Genomic DNA, 20,254 nt, shown 5'->3' with positions numbered 1-20,254 from the left:
TTAACTTTAAATCCTTTTTAATCAAACCTCTTGACACTTTTTTTCCCCTCTAGGCCAAATCTAAAAAACTGTTTAAGACTTGCTGTCTAAGTTTACATGCTGTTTCTGGAAGGGTTATTTTCACTGTCAAGGTATGTGTGTGTGAGTGTGAGTGTGAGAGGTAGAGGATGTTCTTTGTGTTTAAGGAGCCTATCGGAGGCACCTAATGAGCTGGACATGCTTCCTGAATGACACAGACGCAGATGCTCATTTGATCAATCTGCAATGACGTCAAGTCTTTATTCATAACCCAAAACATCTCATAATAGTTTAACAAAAAACGTCTTTGATGTTTCAATGTGTTTTCCTACTTTCCAGACAGTCATCAGATTCCATTCAGTACCATTAAAAAGTAATCATGTGCATTTGAAGTAATGTATTTTGAAATGTATTGGTAAAATGTAATTTGGTTTATTTACTCAAGTGCTTTACTCACTGGTATTACTAATGAGCTATTTTTCTCCAATTGTACTGTTTTTTTCATAACATCTCAGAGGAAAAACTGTTCCTTTAAACTCCACAATATTTATCTGACAGGTTTTTTGTTACTATAGTGTTATGACACTTCCTATTACGAATTCTGTCCAGTAAAAACCATGCGTCTCCAAATTTGGTTATTGTGTTTTGAATGTTTTTGAACAACAAAATGGTGTCTCAAAGTGTTCGGGACAGTAGGACATTACTATAAGATCACAGCTATAAACAATTCAAAGACATTTCCGAAAGTTTATAAAGTTTGATCAAATATATGCAGTAATTAGTAATTACATTTCTAAATAAGATACCTGTTCTAATAATGTGTTCAAACGCTGTGCACTGTTTGAACTTCTGGTAATGTCCACCCTGATGTGGATAATGGGGGTGATTATGAGGCATCACACAGGAAGTTCCTTTTCTCAGAGCAGTCTGTGATCTCAACACTGCCCGTGTCATCCTTGGAAAAGACTCCACAGTGCTGCTCAGCAGGGGGGCAGGGGGGCAGGTTGGAGTACAGCATACTTGCCCCGTTCACCCAAAACCAATGACCGGCCAGGAAACGGAGGCCTGCCCACACCTAAGGAGAGGAAACATTTGATGAACCTCCACCTGCTGACCACAAATCATTTTATCCCATAGAACAACATCATTATAAAAGAGACGTCCATTAAACTTGACAGGACACCCCCAACTGCAGAAAAGGGTTAATTATAAATCTTTTTACTATTAATCTTTAAATAAGGAAATGTAATAATTGTACATTCCAAGAGCCCTGAAAAGCTATTTTTATGAGCCTGATGTTTCATGTTGTGAAGTTTAAAGGCTGTTCTGGTGAGCTCTGAGAAAGAGAGATGATAATGAGCAGATGCAGCAGGCCGCACAACACTGAAGCAAAGCAGAGAAAAATATGTTCGCCGTGTTTGCTACAGTAGATGAAAAGCTTTTATTACTATGCACCGTTTGCGTCTGGTAATCAATACTAATCAATAATGCACCTCAGGATTTTCAGAAAAGCAGGCTATTAATGGTGATTAATGTGAGAACAAGACAAAGTGGATTAAACTTTTTTGTGTGTGTGCTTATTTGGAGTTACAATATACGCTTGTATTTGTATATGTTTGAATGAGTGTGAGAGTATGAATGCGTCGGTGCATGTGTGTATACACATAAAATTACAACATACAATCATGTTTGGATATACAGTAATTTTGCAATATTAATCCACATTCTGATTCTTTTCAATACACTATGAATGATCAAACACTTTACAAAAACAGCTAAGTCTGTGTTGTTGTTTGCAAAGCAATTATTTGAGATATTGTCAATTACGTGTGTGTGGGACTATGACCTCTTCCTCTTTTAGTTAGCTTATGCTAAAACTGCTCTTAAAAAAAGAGCTGTAGGGCATTTACACGTTTCCTTCAAATTGGCTCCACACACCACTGGTTGAAGGAAATGTTTTTTTCCACACAAATTACTTCAGCTATGAACTTTTCTTATATGTATCAATTAATATGAACACACCTCTTCAGTTTCTGCCTCTTTGACCTTGTTCATCACGTTACCATGGTCTTCTCCAGGCTGCGTACTGACCAACTCGAAGAGCATGTCGGGATCATAGGGAGACTCAAGGGCTCGACAGTGCTCCAGCGCCTCCCCCCATGTCTTGTTCTCTTTTACCAAGACCAGGTTTCCCTGGTCAAGGTTTTCCTGGTCCTGGCTTTCCTTGACGCAGACGAAGGGAAACCGGTCGGAGCAGTTTTGGGTAGCCATCTTTTTACCTAAAGAGGAGATGGAGACACAGTCGCTGTTTCCCGGCTCATTCGATGCCCAGTTTCTGTAATCTGACACTCCTTTGCTCCACTTCCATGCTTCACCTGCGGAAAATATATTGAAACTGTGAAAGTCTGTTTTACTGAAGTCAGTAAATCAATGATCTATTCCAATCTTTTGTTTCAGGAGTCTGTATATGTTAATTATTTAATCTTTAGCTAATTGTGATGGTGACTAAACAGACTGGATGCAATCTTTTATAAGAACTCACTAATGGATGGAGTTTCTAGATTACGTATATGCACATCAGGAGTTTATAAAATCATATACAGTAGGGTTGCAATTGTGTTTGTATTTACCATCTCTGTGTAGTCCAGTCCAGACTGGAAATGCCTGCATTTGGACAGGATAATACCAACTGCTGTATCTAAAAGTTGCCAGATCATTGAACTCACTCCTGCAGTATTGCTGGGCTTCCAACCATGACTTTGACTGTGGTACAAATGTGTAATCATTGTATGAGGGATTTTTAATCTTCTGACAGTAGAAGAAGTTGGAGTTTTCACAATTATCCCATACAACCTTTCAAGAGAAATATGAAACAATTACAAAGAGGATACATTTGATGCAGGAATCCCATTCAAAATATCCCAAAAGATATTTAGGACTATACTTTTGTTTCTCTTTTATTGAGCAAATGTACTATACATAACAAAACATTTGCACTATTGCTGAACATTTTCCAAATTCAATCAATGTTTTTGAGATAGGTCTCCATCATCCTATATGACGGACAAGAGAGGGCAATGTGCTGCAACTAAGGAAAACACATGCAAATAAAAACAACACAAGCAAATAAAAACAACACAAGCAAATTCAGAAACAAATTCAAAGATGTTACCACACATTTGCACAATGGGGTCACAGAACAAAACAAATCAATAACACAATTGTGCAAGTCATATAAAACAATACAGCAAACAAATCTCCAAAAGAAATGGACCCAATGAGAACATAATATTTCTAGTGAATATTATGAAAGAAACACGCGTTTTGTTTCAAGTTTTGGCTTTCGATAACTAATTATCAGTAAAAGATTAGCAAGCAACCTGTCCTGTTTTAAAAACTTGACAGCTCTTTTTATTTTCACCTATTATTTCTTTATTTTGGGCTACATTTCTATATTTATGACGTTTAAGGCTGTATTGGTCAAGGACTTCAATTAGGTCTCACACTTTCAATCTCACAAAGCAATACATTTGAGAAAAACAGAGGCAAATGTTCAACCTTAAGGAGTTAAGTGGCTGCTTGAGAAAACCAATAAAGAACATTCTGTATGGTGTAATATACTTCATTATATCCTTAAAACACACCAAAAAATCAAAACCGTGAAAGACAATTACCTTTTACTACTATAATAAATAGTAGCACAGTTTTTGCCGTTGTCTGGCTCCTTTACCCAGACAGAGTAGTAGAAGTTTTCTCCGTTAGACCATTTCCAATTGTTATTTGTGCCTTTGTACAGGCCGATCCAGGAATGATAGTCATATATGTTCCAAAGGTGTTCATCTGACTGTGTATGGATGGTGACCAAGTCAGTGAAGTAACTGGACAAAAAAACAAAAATAAAAAAATAGTTAGATTTGCAACATGATACATAAGACTGCAAGTGCACATGCTATCATCTTTTATTAGCACCAAAGACAAAGTGCAGCTGAGTCTAATGAGATGTCACTCATTTTGCACATTCGGAATTTAAAAAACTTAATATTTTTATTTTTAAGATTCACAGTTTTACTTGATGAACGTGCTGAAAGAAAAAAATTAACAAGACCAAAGTTATTGCAATTCATCATGAGGGGCACATACATGTTTATACCAAATATTTTGAAAATCCATCGAGTTATCAGCATCTTGAATGCATGCACCCGGCATGGAATTAAGATCAATCACTCATGGTTCCAAGAGGATGAATACTGACTTTGATGATTCCCTGAATCATTTTATTCTATGCTATATAAGGTGCTGAAATTCACATCTTACTTTCTATAATCCTGTTTAAAAATTCAAATTTTTAAAGGCTATGTATATAAAAAGTAAACCTCACGTCCTGCAGAAGCTTTGAGCCTGTAGCCAGGTTAAATGAAGTTTGACGTAATGGTAATTTCTCCACACCACTGATCCAGTTTCAGACACAGTACTGCTGACGAGGAGGAGGAGGAGGAAGGGTCCCGAGAGGCTGCTTTTCATCATTGTCAGAGTTCTGTTGTAAAAAAAGCATCATATTGAACCATGAGGTACTATTGCTTGTAGTGACAAACACTTAAGTTGCAAAACTGATAATAATAATATTGAGCAGTGTTAACGTGTTAAGTTAGTGTTACCTGTACAGATGCATGTTGTTTCTTGCGCTGTGTAGTTGTCTTCAAGTAAAAACACCCGGTACTGCTCGATGAGCCTCCAACGTACAGCTAAACATCTTACCACCTTCCACGTATCAGAACAATCATTTGACTGGCGGAGGCACTTAAATCAAACAACCACTCCCTGCGTCTCCGTCTCTTCAAAACATTCAATAAAGGTTAATCTCTTCTTATCTTCATTTGACTGTTGGCAAATGAAGCAGAGATTTACCTACAGACGTGGAAAATATAGATATATTCTGCTCAAAGGACACCGAAAAGTAGGCAAATATAACTGCTGCATCATCATACAGTTCGATGTCAAATCAAGAAGTCTTAATAACTCATTAGTTGACTTACAGTTGTAAATCATTACTCATGATAAAAAAAATGTAACATGTAATAACAAAAATAACATGTTTATCATATTCTCTTCTGAGATAGCAAGAGCAAACCAGAACATTTGGCGTCGGCCTGACAATTGGTCTGCTGTTAACCTTACAATTGAGTTTAATTTGTTGCCGCAACACACAAAACCCGGTCCATATACATCCTTGGGTCTATCACTGAAAAGATTTTAGCCACCTGGCCAAATTGAAGCTTGCCATGGTCAGAAGAAAGGTGGAGAAGGGTTAGAGTTAGCGTTACTGCAAAATAAGCCATGTTCTCCAAGAAAGGGCCAGGTTCATCAACAACTGCAAGCTAAACACAAAAGTCCCAACTAGGTGTTGAATTGAGCTGTATCCAACAAGAGCTCATCAGGCCATTCATACATGAACTCACAATCATAGAAAAATCAGTTGACTGATTTTGGAGGACTTGGTCAAGCTCACCAATTAGGCAAGGATAGAGTTCAAACCTGCACAATCTAAAAGCCTGTTACTGAAAAGGGTAGCATGTCTAAGATTGGTTTGGATTTAAGATTGCTGAGGACATTATACCAAAGGTCAGAGAGATACCAGTGATGAGCTCGGAAAAGTAAATAAACACTAACGTTGCACAGCTGATGATGATATTAAGCAGTGTTAATATGTTGAGATAAATTAACGGGTAGAGATGAGTGTTTGGCCATCTCTTGTGCTTTGTAATTATCCTCAATTAGATAATAATAATCATTACTTCTTACTACTACTACAACAGTTTGTTTTAAACCATTACTTATCTGTATATCATTTTTATAATAATTATATATTTTTATTTGTATTTCATATCCTTGTGTGAATCTGCACTGTCCCTGAAAGTGCAGAGGCATGAATGGGGAATGGAAAAAAGGCCAGAGTCTGAGGATCTCAGAGTACAGGACTGAATGTATGGGTGGAGTTGATCTTTCAGGTACTGAGGGTAAAGGGCATGGAGGGACTTGTAGTTGAGGAGCAGTTTATATGAGATGTGGGACTTGACTGGGAGCCAGAAAGGAGGTGACAGAGGGAAGGGGGGATGTGCTGCCAGGGCTTGGCGCAGGTGAGGACTCTAGCAGCTGAGTTCTTGACATACTTGAGCCTGTCCAGGGTTTTTCTGGGAACCCCAGACAGGACTCCGTTGCAGTAGTCCAGGCAGGAGGTGATGAAGGAGTCTGGAGATATTTATGTGGCGAGGTTAGAAAACTAAACTAGGCCGGACAGTCCGGCTTTTCAATGCCCTGTCCGGCGTCCGGTGCAGCATCAAGCCGGACGCGTATTTGTCTTCCTTCTTGAGTCAAGACAGGGTTGGGGAAACTGGACCCAAGTACAGTAAATCAAGGGGAAGCAGGTAAGGGTCAAAAACAAAAAGCGAGCTTTATTTAAAAGCTGTTGATGAAATCACGAATCAAGGGGAACACAGGACATGAAAAACACTTAGCTTCAGACATGAAGGAAGCCAGGAACAGGCAGGTAACATGGAAGGGATCAGGGAAGAAATGACGACGACCGAACCACAGACAAAAGGGAAACAGGGACTAAATACACATGGGTAATCACAAGACGAGAGACAGCTGGAAGGGGGAGGAGAAACACAGGGGCAACAGGTGAGCACAATGACTCAATCAGACACAGGAGGGAAACGCAGACAGGAAGTGAAGCTTAACGAGTGACACAAGAGGGGAAAACATTTCAAAATAAAACACACAACACAAGGACATGACGGATACGAAACACGGATCATGACACTCAGTTAATTTGACTGATAATCTGTTAAAGCTAAATTTCTTCAATGAGCATTTTGTCTCTGTGGGCCACCTATTTGATAAGGAAAATTTCAATCAATTAAATTCTGTTGTGGCCAAGGACTCTAAGGATGAGGCTGTAAGCAGCCTCACAGATAATTCCTTTTACTTTGAGCCTGTGTCCGCATCTGAGGTGTGTAGAGCCCTAATCAGCTTGGATGCTAAACAAGCAGCTGGTCCCGACCAATTGGACCCTTTCTTCTTGAAGTTGGCTGCCAATCATATAGCTGGGCCTCTGTCTCACATTTTCAATCTCAGCCTCAGCACCAACAAACTCCCAAAAGCTTTGAAATCCGCTTTTGTCCTTCCCTTGTTAAAAGGGGGTGACCCATCAGACGTGAATAATTACTGGCCTATTTCCAAATTATGCATTGCTGAAAAAATATTGGAAAAAATAATCAGTGAACAATTAAAAGATTTCTTAGAATCAAATAGTATTTTAAATAACTTTCAATCTGGCTTTAGGAAGCAACATAGTACAGTTACTGCTGCCCTTAAAGTTTTAAACGATCTAATTGAAGCACTTAATTTAAAAAAAGTATGTGTGGCCCTTTTTATTGATCTCTCTGAGGCTTTTGACACGGTCGACCACGAGATATTGATCAGTATCCTGAAGAAAATTGGCATTTCTAACCAGGCATCTACCTGGTTTGCTGACTACCTGTCTAACAGGACTCAGTGTGTTCAGATGGCCAATGCCACATCATCCTCACTAGAGATCACTAAAGGTGTGCCACAGGGCTCGGTCCTAGGACCCTTACTATTTTCTATTTATATAAATGATCTTTGTGTCAATTTGTCAAACGCTGCCTATCATTTTTATGCTGATGACACTGTTATTTATTGTTGTGCGTCTTCTGTTGTGCATGCATTTGAGATGTTACAGTCTGCTTTTAATGTTGTACCGGCCCGCCTGCAAAGTCTCAAACTGGTTCTAAATGCCAACAAATCGAAAATCATGGTTTTCAAAAAAGCGTTCAGTTTTGCTGTCCCATCAACTTGGAACAATTTTCAGGCCGAACTAAAAATGTCTGAACTTGTATCTTTTAATGTCTTCCGCCGGTTCGTAAAGGACCAACAACAAAAAATATTTGGACGGTGCCTCTGCTCCTAATTATTTCCTATGATTGATTCCTTTGCTCTTGCACTTTGTTGTTATTTTATTCATTTGTGGCCCTATTTATTGTAATGTATTTGTATCTTGTATGTTGATGACGTGTGCTGCTGCCTTCTTGGCCAGTTCACCCTTGAAAATGAGATCACGATCTCAATGGGTCTTTTACCTGGTTAAATAAAGGTTAAATACATTTTTTTTAAAATAGGCTGACGTCGTCGGGGGCGGGTCCTCTTATGACGTCACCGTCGCCATCTTGCTAGTGATGTCCTGAAGCTCTCACCTACGATATTCTATTATGCAATCCTTCTGAGGTTTATCAGTTATTAAACACGCAATAGTATTATTGCAGCATCAATGAGTGAGAGGTAGAGGCGGTGTGTTTAGTATGTAACTCCACGCGTCCTTCTCCCTCCACTCATCTATACAATACAATATTAGCTATATGCTAACTGAGGCAAAAAACAACATCCGGTAATACTACCGGTGTTCCAGTTTAACTGGATTCCGGTTTAACTGGTAGCGTTTGTTTACCTTTTCCGCCAGATGTTGTGGTTGCCCGGTTCGTCATTTTCACGTAACTTGTGTGTCTGAAGTGTGACCAGACAACGGAGAAAACCTCGGCGAAAAAACGTTAACATCACCAGTTCATGTACAATGCGCATGTCGAGATCACCTACAGACAACAACAGAAAATATGCTGGCCAAAAAATAAAAATGAAAATAATCAATATTCATACTCCAGCGACAGGATTCGAACCCATACATTTGGGTAATATATATATCAACCACGAATGTTACTCATTACGCCACCAACCGACTCAAACAATGCCCTTCTTGAACCATATAGATCGTGTCAGCTGTCAGCTGTTTACAAATCACCGTTTAACATGGATGAAATAAACCCCACCATGTTAACTGGTGATATTCACAATATGACACAGGCAGACGCTGCCAACGCAAGCCTCAAAAACGAATGCAAAAGCCATGTGTTACGGACAAAACACCAGCTTGGCCATCTGAAAGGATATTGCTTTGTTTTTTTGCCTTAAAAAATGCATATAGTGACCATTACAAAGCACATATCAAATGCTATGAAAGTAGCCTGTGAGATACGAACCCTGTCATGCTTTCAAAAGGTATTAATCCACTGCCTTACCGCTAATGGCCTGAGCTACTGTTCAGACTTTGAAAAAGCAAGTTGAATATTTCATATTGACAAATTGCTTGTAGCTGTTCCCATCAATTGGGAAAAACAGTAACAATGACATTGAAATTGATCACTGGATGAATTAGCAAATCAGGTGGCAAAGGATATATATATATATATATATATATATATATATATATACAGTGGGGCAAAAAAGTATTTAGTCAGCCACCAATTGTGCGAGTTCTCCCATTTAAAAAGATGAGAGAGGCCTGTAATTTTCATCATAGGTATACCTCAACTATGAGAGACAAAATGAGAAAAAAAATCCAGAAATCACATTGTAGGATTTTTAAAGAATTTATTTTCAAATGATTGTGGAAAATAAGTATTTGGTCAATAACAAAAGTTCATCTCAATACTTTGTTATATACCCTTTGTTGGCAATGACAGAGGTCAAACGTTTTCTGTAAGTCTTCACAAGGTTTCCACACACTGTTGCTGGTATTTTGGCCCATTCCTCCATGCAGATCTCCTCTAAAGCAGTGATGTTTTGGGGCTGTCGCTGGGCAACACGGACTTTCAACTCCCTCCAAAGATTTTCTATGGGGTTGAGATCTGGAGACTGGCTAGGCCACTCCAGGACCTTGAAATGCTTCTTACGAAGCCACTCCTTCGTTGCCCTGGCGGTGTGTTTGGGATCATTGTCATGCTGAAAGACCCAGCCACGCTTCATCTTCAGTGCCCTTGCTGATGGAAGGAGGTTTTCACTCAAAATCTCACGATACATGGCCCCATTCATTCTTTCCTTTACACGGATCAGTCGTCCTGGTCCCTTTGCAGAAAAACAGCCCCAAAGCCTGATGTTTCCACCCCCATGCTTCACAGTAAGTATGGTGTTCTTTGGATGCAACTCTGCATTCTTTCTCCTCCAAACACGACGAGTTGAGTTTTTACCAAAAAGTTCTATTTTGGTTTCATCTGACCATATGACATTCTCCCAATCCTCTTCTGGATCATCCAAATGCCCTCTAGCAAACTTCAGACGGGCCTGGACATGTACTGGCTTAAGCAGGGGGACATGTCAGGAACTGCAGGATTTAAGTCCCTGGCGGCGTAGTGTGTTACTGATGGTAGCCTCTGTTACTTTGGTCCCAGCTCTCTGCAGGTCATTCACTAGGTCCCCCCGTGTGGTTCTGGGAATTTTGCTCACCGTTCTTGTGATCATTTTGACCCCACGGGGTGAGATCTTGCGTGGAGCCCCAGATCGAGGGAGATTAGCAGTGGTCTTGTATGTCTTCCATTTTCTAATAATTGCTCCCACAGTTGATTTCTTCACACCAAGCTGCTTACCTATTGCAGATTCAGTTTTCCCAGCCTGTTGCAGGTCTAAAATTTTGTCTCTGGTCTCCTTTGACAGCTCTTTGGTCTTGGCCATAGTGGAGTTTGGAGTATGACTGTTTGAGGTTGTGGACAGGTGTCTTTTATACTGATAACGAGTTCAAAAAGGTGCCATTAATACAGGTAACGAGTGGAGGACAGAGGAGCCTCTTAAAGAAGAAGTTACAGGTCTGTGAGAGCCAGAAATCTTGCTTGTTTGTAAGTGACCAAATATTTATTTTACCAAGGAATTTACCAATTAATTCATTAAAAATCCTACAATGTGATTTCCTGGATTTTTTTTTCTCATTCTGTCTCTCATAGTTGAAGTGTACCTATGATAAAAATGACAGGCCTCTCTCATCTTTTTAAATGGGAGAACTTGCACAATTGGTGGCTGACTAAATACTTTTTTGCCCCACTGTATCTGTTTAGACGGGCCATTTATAATCGTCAGCATGGATGGAAAAGTGATGACATAATGTCACAGAAGGGCAAGACCTTGCATGAAGTATATAGACCCACTCGGCCATAGAGTCAGCACCAGGTGTGCCGCACAAATGGCAAACTGGTTCCCCATCCGCAATGACTGACCCATCCTCACTTTAGTCCCCGTCCCCACCTCAGTCCAGCCCTACATTTCCACAAGTACAGGAAATACAAGCGGACACTCTGGAAACTGATAATTATGGACTTGTGTTGTCGATTCATGATGAAACTGGTGACTGGTCCCTTTGATGAGCAGGGGATCAGCCATCTGCGAATGGACATAGCCCAACAGCTCATCAAGGAAACGGGTTGGGTTCTAATTTGTTTTCAATTGTTATGCAGGTGCTATTTATTCCATCCAATAACATGGCTATCTGTAATCAGCAGATGATTTGTCTGAGCTATGTCGGGTGCGTGGCGAACATGACACCCATGACGAATGGGTCAGGCAGTTTGGAGCACTTGAAGTTGATTACTGTAAAGTTTTTATTATACAACTGTCCTAAAGCACATCTTTTTTTTTTTTTTGCCCTTTTCTTCCAAACGGAGTGCACGCTTTGTAAAAGATTATTACTGTCCTGCATGTATTTGACGGCCAAAAAATAAATAAAGTCCCTTGCCAAACCATGCCTCTATTTGAATGTATCCAGTGATGAAGTTGTAGCCAATTGTTAAGCTGGATGTTTATGTCCTCAGTTGAGATTTATGTATATAGATTGTGTCTATTCTGTGCTTAAATTGACAGGAGGATGCAGTGTTATTGTTGTACCACTTGTGGGGCACTAAAGTGTAAATGTGTAGGTTTGCATCATATGCAAATGAGGGTGTGTTCACTTCATGCACTTGTCGTGATCTGTGTTGTATTCCAAGTTAGCTCGGCTGAGCTAAGGGTACAATAAACCATGCCTAAGAGCTAAACAGTTCACCGTCTCTGCATCAAATATATCTCTGAGTACAACGCAGGATGAAGCTGCAATCCTTAACTTAACACCAATTATGACAGTTTTTCTCAATTGGGAACAGCTACAAGCAAATAGTCAATAATAAACATTCAGCTTGTTGCTTTAAAGTCTGAATAGTAGCTCAGGCCATTAGCAGTAAGGCAGTGGATTAATACCTTTTGAAAGCATGACTGGGTTCGTATCTCACAGCGGCTATTTTCATAGCGTTTGATATGTGCTTTGTAATGGTCACTATATGCACTTTTTTAAGGCTAAAAAACAAAGCAATATGCTTTCAGATGGCCAAGCTTGTCTATTGTCCGTAACCAGTGATGGGCAGTAGCGCCGCTACATGTAGCGAAGCTATTAGTTAAACTACATTTTCCAGTAGCTTGACCGTAGCGTCGCTGCTTTATGAATCAAGTAACTTTCCTGTAGTGACGTTATTTTTTTGATCAAGTAGCGACGTAGCGTCCACAAACGCTACAAAATCCAGGACATAACTAAGAAATGAAACCAGGTTTGCTATTTTGAAACAACAATCAGAGTGAACAATCAATCAGAGTTGTTAGTTGGACATGTTCATGGTTCATGCGCGAGCTTCTACTCTGCCTCTCCTGTCTGACTGTATCTATCGAAACATGCACATGCGTACGGCAGTGGAACTCGCAGAAAGACACACACAGACACACGTACATGACAGGATGGAGGATGAGACAGGAGGAGAGCGAGAAGATCAGCCAACTGGCCCTACCACACCGTGGCCTTATCTTCAGACATATATGACACTTGTTGAATCCTCAGATACAAAGTACGTGTTCAGATGTCTGCTTTGCAATCCAAAAACCAAGATGTTGTCGACGTCCAAGACATCGAACACCAACCTAAGAACTCACATTCAGGTGAATCACTAATTTCCCTCCAAGTGCAATGTCTAGCATCAACTCAGTTGAGCGCGTTTACATGCACACTAATAAACTGATTATTATCGGGTTTTTGTAGTTATCTGGTTATTCAAGTACTCATGTAAACGGAATAAACCTATATTCCTTATCTGTTTACTGCCGTTATCGGTTTATGAAAACCCGTTTAACACACCTAGGTTTCTGTGTGTCAATATTCAGATTTCTTAAATGCATGTATACACCTTAAACGGTTTATTAATTAATTCATTATTTATACCCGTTTATTGTCAGTAATCGTGTTGTTTTTTTTGTGTGCATGTAAACGCAAATCCCAACTCACTTTAACCAAGTGTTGTATCTAAATTAGTCAAACGAAAGCTACCCAGCTAACTAGCAACCAGTGTGTGGTGGGAAGGGACTAGCCAAGTGGCTAGGCCCTAGTGTTTTTTTAAAAGCTTATGTAGTTTTTATAATTGTAAAATTCGATTAGCTTGGTGTTTTATCAGGTTCAGATATTCAGACATGAGTGATGTTCAAGGTCCTTGGCCAATGGCCATATAAAGCTCATGTGGCCAAGCCTAGCTATTTGTTTTACATAGCCTAACACTCATCAAAATTGTCAACTGCAGTTCATTTGTTACTTTATTGCCGCCTTTAATTTCCATGAAGTCAAATCTGATGAGTGCTACTAAATACTATCATTAGAGAGCAGTAGTGAAACTTGGATATTGTAATTTCATGGCCTAGCTTACCAGACAGGATGTTTACACAAATCTGTTTTAAGGCTTATTTACACAGATAAGAGCTTTTAGGGAGTTTGGGACCACAAAATAATTATGAATCAATCATTTCTTCTTTAGAGGGTCCACCCAAATAAAATGGAATGGCTGGACAAGGAGCGCGCTCGGGCAAAAAAAAGATGTCTAACGCCAAATGATGAAGACAGTGACTTACAACCCAGCGTGTCACAGTTTTTCAGGGGGGGCACACCCATCATATCTCAGGAACGTTTCGATACGCTGATTCTTAACTTCATAGTTCAAGGAATGCACCCCCTCCACACTGTGGACAGACCTGAATATAGACAATTATTCAGTGAAATTCTGCCCTCAAGGCATTTGATTTCAAGGCGAACATTAGGGCGACTTCTTAACAAGGAATACTCTTCCATGAAGAGTGCTTTGACTGATGTAATGTCCAAACAGAGTCACCTATGCACCACCACAGATGCCTGGTCATCAAATAATAGGAGCTTCCTCGGTGTCAGTGTCCACTGGATAGATGAGGACTCCTTGAACATCCGCTCTGGGGCCTTAGCCTGCCGTAGAATTGTAGGGAGGCACACTTTTGATGTTTTGGCCGAGATGCTTGAAGGTGTTCACAGAGAATTCAACATTAAAGACAAGCTTACTCTAACGACTACCGATAACGCATCTAACTTTATAAAGGCCTTTAGTATATTCGCGGAAGTTCAGAGGAGTATCCAGGAAAACAGAGACGAGGAAGAAGAGGAGGAAGACGATGAGGATGAGGAAGATCATCCTGTCTTCATCAATCTCACAGACATCCTGGAGGAAACACAGGAAGATTACAGCCTCCCTCCACACCAGCGCTGTGCCTGCCACTCTCTAAATCTTGTTGCTACCAGAGACATTGAGCACGCATTGACCCAGTCAGAGCCATTCAAGAGAATATCGAGATCAACGCTTGCCAAATGTCAGGCTCTCTGGAACAAGCAAAACAGGAGCACTCAAGCCTCTGACACCATTCAAGAGAAGCTAGGATGTCAGCTGATAGTGCCCATTTTAACCAGGTGGAACTCAACTTACCATGCCATGGAGCGCTTGAATACTTGCATCCTCACAAAAGAACAAGAATTCTATGAAGTCTGTGAGAAGCTGCAGGTGGCACGATTCAAGTCAACAGAATTCACATTCATACAGGAATATGTGAAGGTAAATATGACAAGTGTGCAAATAGTATGTGAACACAATGACAACAAACTATCATAATAGCCTGAATTTAATATGTGATAACGTATTTAACTAAAAAAGCACTCGGAGAGCGCAGACCTCCGCCAAGGTAATATGGGTGACTGACCCACAAATTCCACACGGTGTCACGGATCACCCCCAAAAATCAGCTGTTCTTTGTCCCAATACCCATGTTGTCTGAAAATTTCATCCAAATCTGTGCAGTACTTTATGAGTTATCTTGCTAACAAACAGACAAACAAACAAACAAATGCGACCAAAAACATAACCACCTTGGCGGAGCTGATAATAATAATAATAATAACAACTCAATTGTATGACTTAAATAATTGAACAATATGTGATTTAATGTGAGTTAATATTTTTCTTTGACTGTATTCCAAGGTTATGATGCCTTTGGCCAAGGCTCTTGACGTTTTACAGTCTGACCGAATGGGCTTCTCGGGAGTGTTGGTGCCAACTATCTCAATTCTACTGGAAAAGATGGAAGAGATGAAGCGGGAGAGACAGCTTCATCACTGCAACCCCCTGGTAGATGCGATCATCAGTGGGATTAAGAAAAGGTTTGAGTACATTTATCAAGATACCAGGTTGCTCACAGCCTCTGCAACTCACCCGATGTTCAGACTGACCTACATCCCGAGTGACAAGAAGGCTCAAGTTGTGTCAGACCTGAAAGCAGAAGTACACCTGCTTCAAACCCAGCCTTCAGGTCACAGGCAAACTGAAGATGACAACCTAGCTGATGATGTTGATGAGGTAACGGGGTACTTCCCATCACTGAGATCAGCCACAGAGCTGAATGAAGTAGACTCCTACTTGCAGTCATCTGAAACCAAACTTGTAAATGCATTCCAAAATCTGCCACTAATGAAAAAACTCTTTCTTAAGTACAACACGGGAGACCCAGCAAGTGCAGCCTGTGAAAGACTCTTTAGCGTAGGGAAAGACATTTTCAGACCAAAGAGGAACCGCCTTTCTGATGCAACTTTTGAAATGCTTCTTTTGTGCCGTGTGAACAAACACCTCTTGTAAGAACAATAAGGGCTGATCCATGCACCGTTAACCCCCCAGCCCCACCCCGCCCTATTCCCCCACCACTAAAACTTTGATTGGAATTGACAGGTTTGATTGGACTTCCTCAGTGTGAAAGGGGCTTTTGATTGTCATTCAGTTTAGATCATCTACTATTGTCCCAGTGATCACTCTCTGAGCCATGCTTATTAATCATGGTGTAAGATTTTGTTTTTTTGTAAACAGTTTCATTTGTTACATAGCCATGTATGCTGCAAAGCAATATCTACACTGTGTTAGGTCATTGGCTGATCTTTAATAAATGTTTTAACCAGTGTATCAGACTCATTTTGAATTGACATAAGGTTGGTACAACGTTAAGTAGCTTCTGATGTAGTTAAGCTACTTTTAACACATTTGTGTAACTTAGCTTGCTATATTTCTATAGGTGGTAGCTTTTGTGTAGTGAAGCTTAATTTATTGTTGAGTAACTGATAGCTTAGCTCACTACACTGGACAAGTAGCTTGCCCAACACTGTCCGTAACACATGGCTTTTGCATTCGTTTTTGAGGCTTGCGTTGGCAGCGTCTGCCGGTGTCATATTGTGAATATCACCAGTTAACATGGTGGGGTTTATTTCATCCATGTTAAACGATGATTTGTAAACAGCTGCTGACAACAGCTGACAAGATCTATATGGTTCAAGCACTGCGTTGTTCAAGCCGTTCAGTGGCGTAATGATCCGATCATGGCTGCGATTTATATTTTCAGATTTACGGGTTCGAATCCCGTCGATGGAGTTGGAATATTGTATATATATTTTCTATTTCTTGGCCGGCATATTTTGTGTTGTTGTCTGTAGGTGATCTCCACATGCACATTTACATGAAGTGATGCTTATGTTTTTTCGCCGAGATTTTTTTTTAATATTGTCTGGTCACACTTCAGACACACAAGTAAGGTGAAAATGACTAACATGGCAACCACATATGATTCGGCCCGTACAGCGTCATATATAGCTATCAACATAAACAAACGCCACCAGTTGAACTGGATTCCAGTTAAACTGGAACACCGGAATTGGACAAATATGATCCGTCCTGAAACAGTGAATTATCTTTTAATGTTCCATCTCAATATATTGATTATTTCTAACATAATCTAACGCAGTTACTTTTAAAGTCAAGTAATGAGTAAAGTAACTAATAAAGTAACTTGTAATCTAACTTAGTTACTTTAAAATCAAGTAAAGTAACTAAATTACTTTTTAAAGCAGCAATCAGATTAGTTTTTCAAGGTAACTGTGGCAACACTGCTACTCACACACACCTATCGTGCATCCCGCTGATTGCTGCCGTTGTGTGGTGAGTAGTTCAGGGGCAGTAGGGAATTTAAAATTCATATGGCTACTAGCACGATAAAAAAAAACAGCAATACTTAATAAAACACACATAAGATCCCTTAAAACTGACCCCTTCACTTTTACGAGGTGAGAAAAGAAAGCTGATTTTGGTTCTTCTTTCTCAACGAGGCAGTAGATTAGTGACGGGGGAGCGATCACAGGGAGGGGAGCGATCACCCAGCCTTGGAACACCGTAGTTTACCGAGTTGACAGAGGAGGTAAAGCCAGCGTAGGTCACAAATTGTGTCCGGTCAGAGAGGAATGAGTGTAAGAAGGAGAGGGCTGAGTTAGTGAGGCCAGGGTGTTCAGACCGGATGAGACATGAATGAGGAGGAACGTTTGGGGGGGGCAGTAGATAAGGCAAACCTGCTGCTTTGAGAAGTCAGCCAACGAGAAGGTAATGAATTCAAATGAGGTGCAATTCAAAACAGGTAGCTACCGGCAGTGGCGGCTGGTGAAAAAAAATATTGGTGGGGCTAGTGTGCCAACAGATTTCCCTGCCTAATCTAGCATAAGCATTCAAATGAACAGTCGGAAAATGACTACAGTTCCACAATAATAATTTAATTTCACAGTTTCCAGCTTCACAGAAAAAGTAACAATTTACAGCTATATTAGACTTTATGCTATCAAATACTATACAATACAATCAAGGGATAAATTAACAACAAGGGTATGATTTCAGCTGAATCTATACAAATCAACAGTGAGTGAGTGAATGAGTGAGTGTGGGTTGAGAAGAGAGAATGAAACAGAACTTTCCTATTAAAATGTAACATATACAAAGAATTTAGAACCAAGTTATTTTCAAAAATGTTTACATAAACAGATTATTTTAATACCCTCTCTCAAGGAAAAATGCATTTACTTGGAGAAAACAGCATCAGTGCCATACAGTTGTCATTGCATGTCACAGCCTGAGAGAAACAACAAAGCATTCTCCACAACTATATTACAATTACATACTATAATATTATTACATATTACATCGCCATCATCTCTCTTCGTCGTCGCGCGTATTTTTTCCCCAGGTAGCGTAGGACAGAGTCTGGGAGTCGCACTACGAAAAAAAACTATCGCTGGCTCCTTATGTAGCTACAGCAATCCTAAACCTTCACGCATTTTACGTAGCAGTTGGGGCTAAATTTCCAGCGCCCCACCGGCGTTAAATTTGGCGACGTTGATAGGCCAATTATTCATAATTTCCCCCTAGCAACCATAACCGGATTGGCTGTTTAGCTGCCGGTCAGGGGCACTTTGCCGATCGCCCCATGAGAGAATGATACACTGTCTGTCAGTGGAAATTCACTGTTTAATGAGTGTTAGTTGGTGGAAATGTTGTTTAAATGATTTAAATTGCATGTAGGCACACACACTATTAAGTAAAACTGACATTGATTTAAAAAAAAATATGCAAAAAATATTTTTTCCCCTCAACAGCTGGTGGGGCAGAGCCCCAGCGCCCCCTATGGGCCAGCCGCCTCTGGGTACCGGTAGTCGTTTTACAGGGATGTCAGCTCTATGGATTATTGCCAGCCCCCCACCACGACCAATGGAGCGGGGCCTTTGGAGATAGGCATAACCTCAGGGGGGTGGCTTTGTTGAGAGTGAGAAAATCCTGTTGGTTTTGCCATGTCTCAGTGAGGCAAAGAAAGTCAATTTTCTTATCAGTGATGATGTCATGGATGAGTGATGCTTTATTGTTAAGCGAGCGAGTATTTAACAACATGAATGTGGGGGAGTTGTTAACAGTTGTAGTCAGTGTCCGAACTACGGGGGGAATCGGGGGATCCGAGACCCCCTGAAACTGACACGAGATCCCCCGAAAACATGATTTGGGAAATGTTGGGGGGTCTCTAAAATATTGGCAAAATGTGTTTTATTGATATTGAAATCGTGTGTAACAGGAACTATTTGCATATCAGAAGTGTTGTGTTTACATCAAAGATAAAATAAACAGATATGACAACGACTGCAGTCTATCCCCATAATTTCTCACGAAACGACTAGGCCTGTTTGTGTGTGGTTGTGCCTCTTTCCCATGCGCATTTTGATACAATGTATGTTGTGGGTGTGGCCGAAGTTTGAGAAAGTGTTTTTTTAATAATTCTGTCTTCAGTCAGATCGTGTAAGTGCAAGTGGTCAGCGTTAGTAATGGCTAAACGACAGCAAGCCACTCTTTCCCATTTTGGATTTTTTTTAAAAAGCAAAAATTCTGAGGAACAAGATGTTGTTCAGTCAGCAGATGACAGTGGACAAGCGTCCGCAACCACGTGCATTACTGGAAACGCTGGACCCACGGTCAGCGTGCAGCAGGACCAACCGTCAGCATGCAGCAGGATCGAGCAGGCAGCGTGGAGCTATCTGCCGGTGAGTCCACGTCCGTGGCCCTCTCTCACCCGAGCATCTGGACGAGCCAGCAGTGGACAGAGTGGAAGTCTCGAAACCCCTGGCTGTATACAAAGGATGGCAAGTTGGGATGCTCTGTCTGCCGGGACACAAAAACCCTTTTATCGGAAATGGGAAATGGCACACACCTGTCTGAGGAATGGATACACGGGGATGTAAGTAGCCAGACACAATTCTGGTTACGTAAAAAAATATACAAACATAGGGATAGCAACGCGCACAGAAGGGCAGTCGAGATAACAGAAACCAAGCAAAAGGACATTCTACCCAACAGAGTTACTGCGATTAATGCCAAAGCGACAGAAGAAACGGCACTGTCCTTTAGATCGGCCTATATGGTGGCCAAGGAAAGGCTAGCCTATCAGAAGCTACCTGCTATAATGAAATTGCAAGAGCTGAATGGGGCAAAAGTGGGTCCTGTGCACAAATCAGACAAATCATGTGCTGAAATGATTGGTCATATTGCGCAGGAAATGAGAAGAAAGTTAGTTTCAAACATAAAAGAAATGAATTCAAGAATCAGCCTAACCATTGATGAGAGCACAGTGCACGGACGTGCCT

The 20,254-nt window shown here is 40.6% G+C and overlaps 1 protein-coding gene across 2 annotated transcripts; it reads right to left on the bottom strand.

Moving 5' to 3' along the window:
- Nucleotides 1-249: 249 nt before the first annotated feature.
- On the bottom strand, nucleotides 250-4,831 carry LOC134863504 (dromaiocalcin-1-like). 2 transcript variants are annotated; one of them, XM_063882054.1, is made up of 6 exons: nucleotides 4,674-4,831; nucleotides 4,397-4,552; nucleotides 3,693-3,896; nucleotides 2,649-2,871; nucleotides 2,041-2,393; nucleotides 250-1,093 (listed from the first exon to the last, which is right to left on the bottom strand). In XM_063882054.1, the coding sequence occupies exons 4-6, from the start codon at nucleotides 2,686-2,688 to the stop codon at nucleotides 905-907; spliced, it is 582 nt and encodes a 193-aa protein (XP_063738124.1). In that variant the 5' UTR covers nucleotides 2,689-2,871; nucleotides 3,693-3,896; nucleotides 4,397-4,552; nucleotides 4,674-4,831; the 3' UTR covers nucleotides 250-904. The 2 variants fall into 2 exon arrangements, with proteins under 2 accessions (XP_063738124.1, XP_063738125.1); XM_063882055.1 differs by lacking the exons at nucleotides 4,397-4,552; nucleotides 4,674-4,831 and adding an exon at nucleotides 4,159-4,208.
- Between the last annotated feature and the right edge of the window lie 15,423 nt (nucleotides 4,832-20,254).

Source organism: Eleginops maclovinus, chromosome 4 (genome assembly GCF_036324505.1).
Source record: "Eleginops maclovinus isolate JMC-PN-2008 ecotype Puerto Natales chromosome 4, JC_Emac_rtc_rv5, whole genome shotgun sequence".
Classification (NCBI taxonomy): domain Eukaryota; kingdom Metazoa; phylum Chordata; class Actinopteri; order Perciformes; family Eleginopidae; genus Eleginops; species Eleginops maclovinus.
The sequence above is the reverse complement of the archived record's forward strand: the minus strand, read 5'-3'. Positions and strand labels throughout refer to the sequence as shown.

What these genes read in the sequence shown, in the direction of transcription:
- LOC134863504 (XM_063882054.1), bottom strand. Translation starts at nt 2,688, where the DNA reads ATGCAGGCATTTCCAGTCTGGACTGGACTACACAGAGATG. An exon ending in GACTGGACTACACAGAGATG is followed by an intron (nt 2,394 to 2,648) that starts GTAAATACAAAC and finishes TATTTTCCGCAG; the next exon opens with GTGAAGCATGGAAGTGGAGC. An exon ending in AAGAGGCAGAAACTGAAGAG is followed by an intron (nt 1,094 to 2,040) that starts GTGTGTTCATAT and finishes TCCTCTCCTTAG; the next exon opens with GTGTGGGCAGGCCTCCGTTT.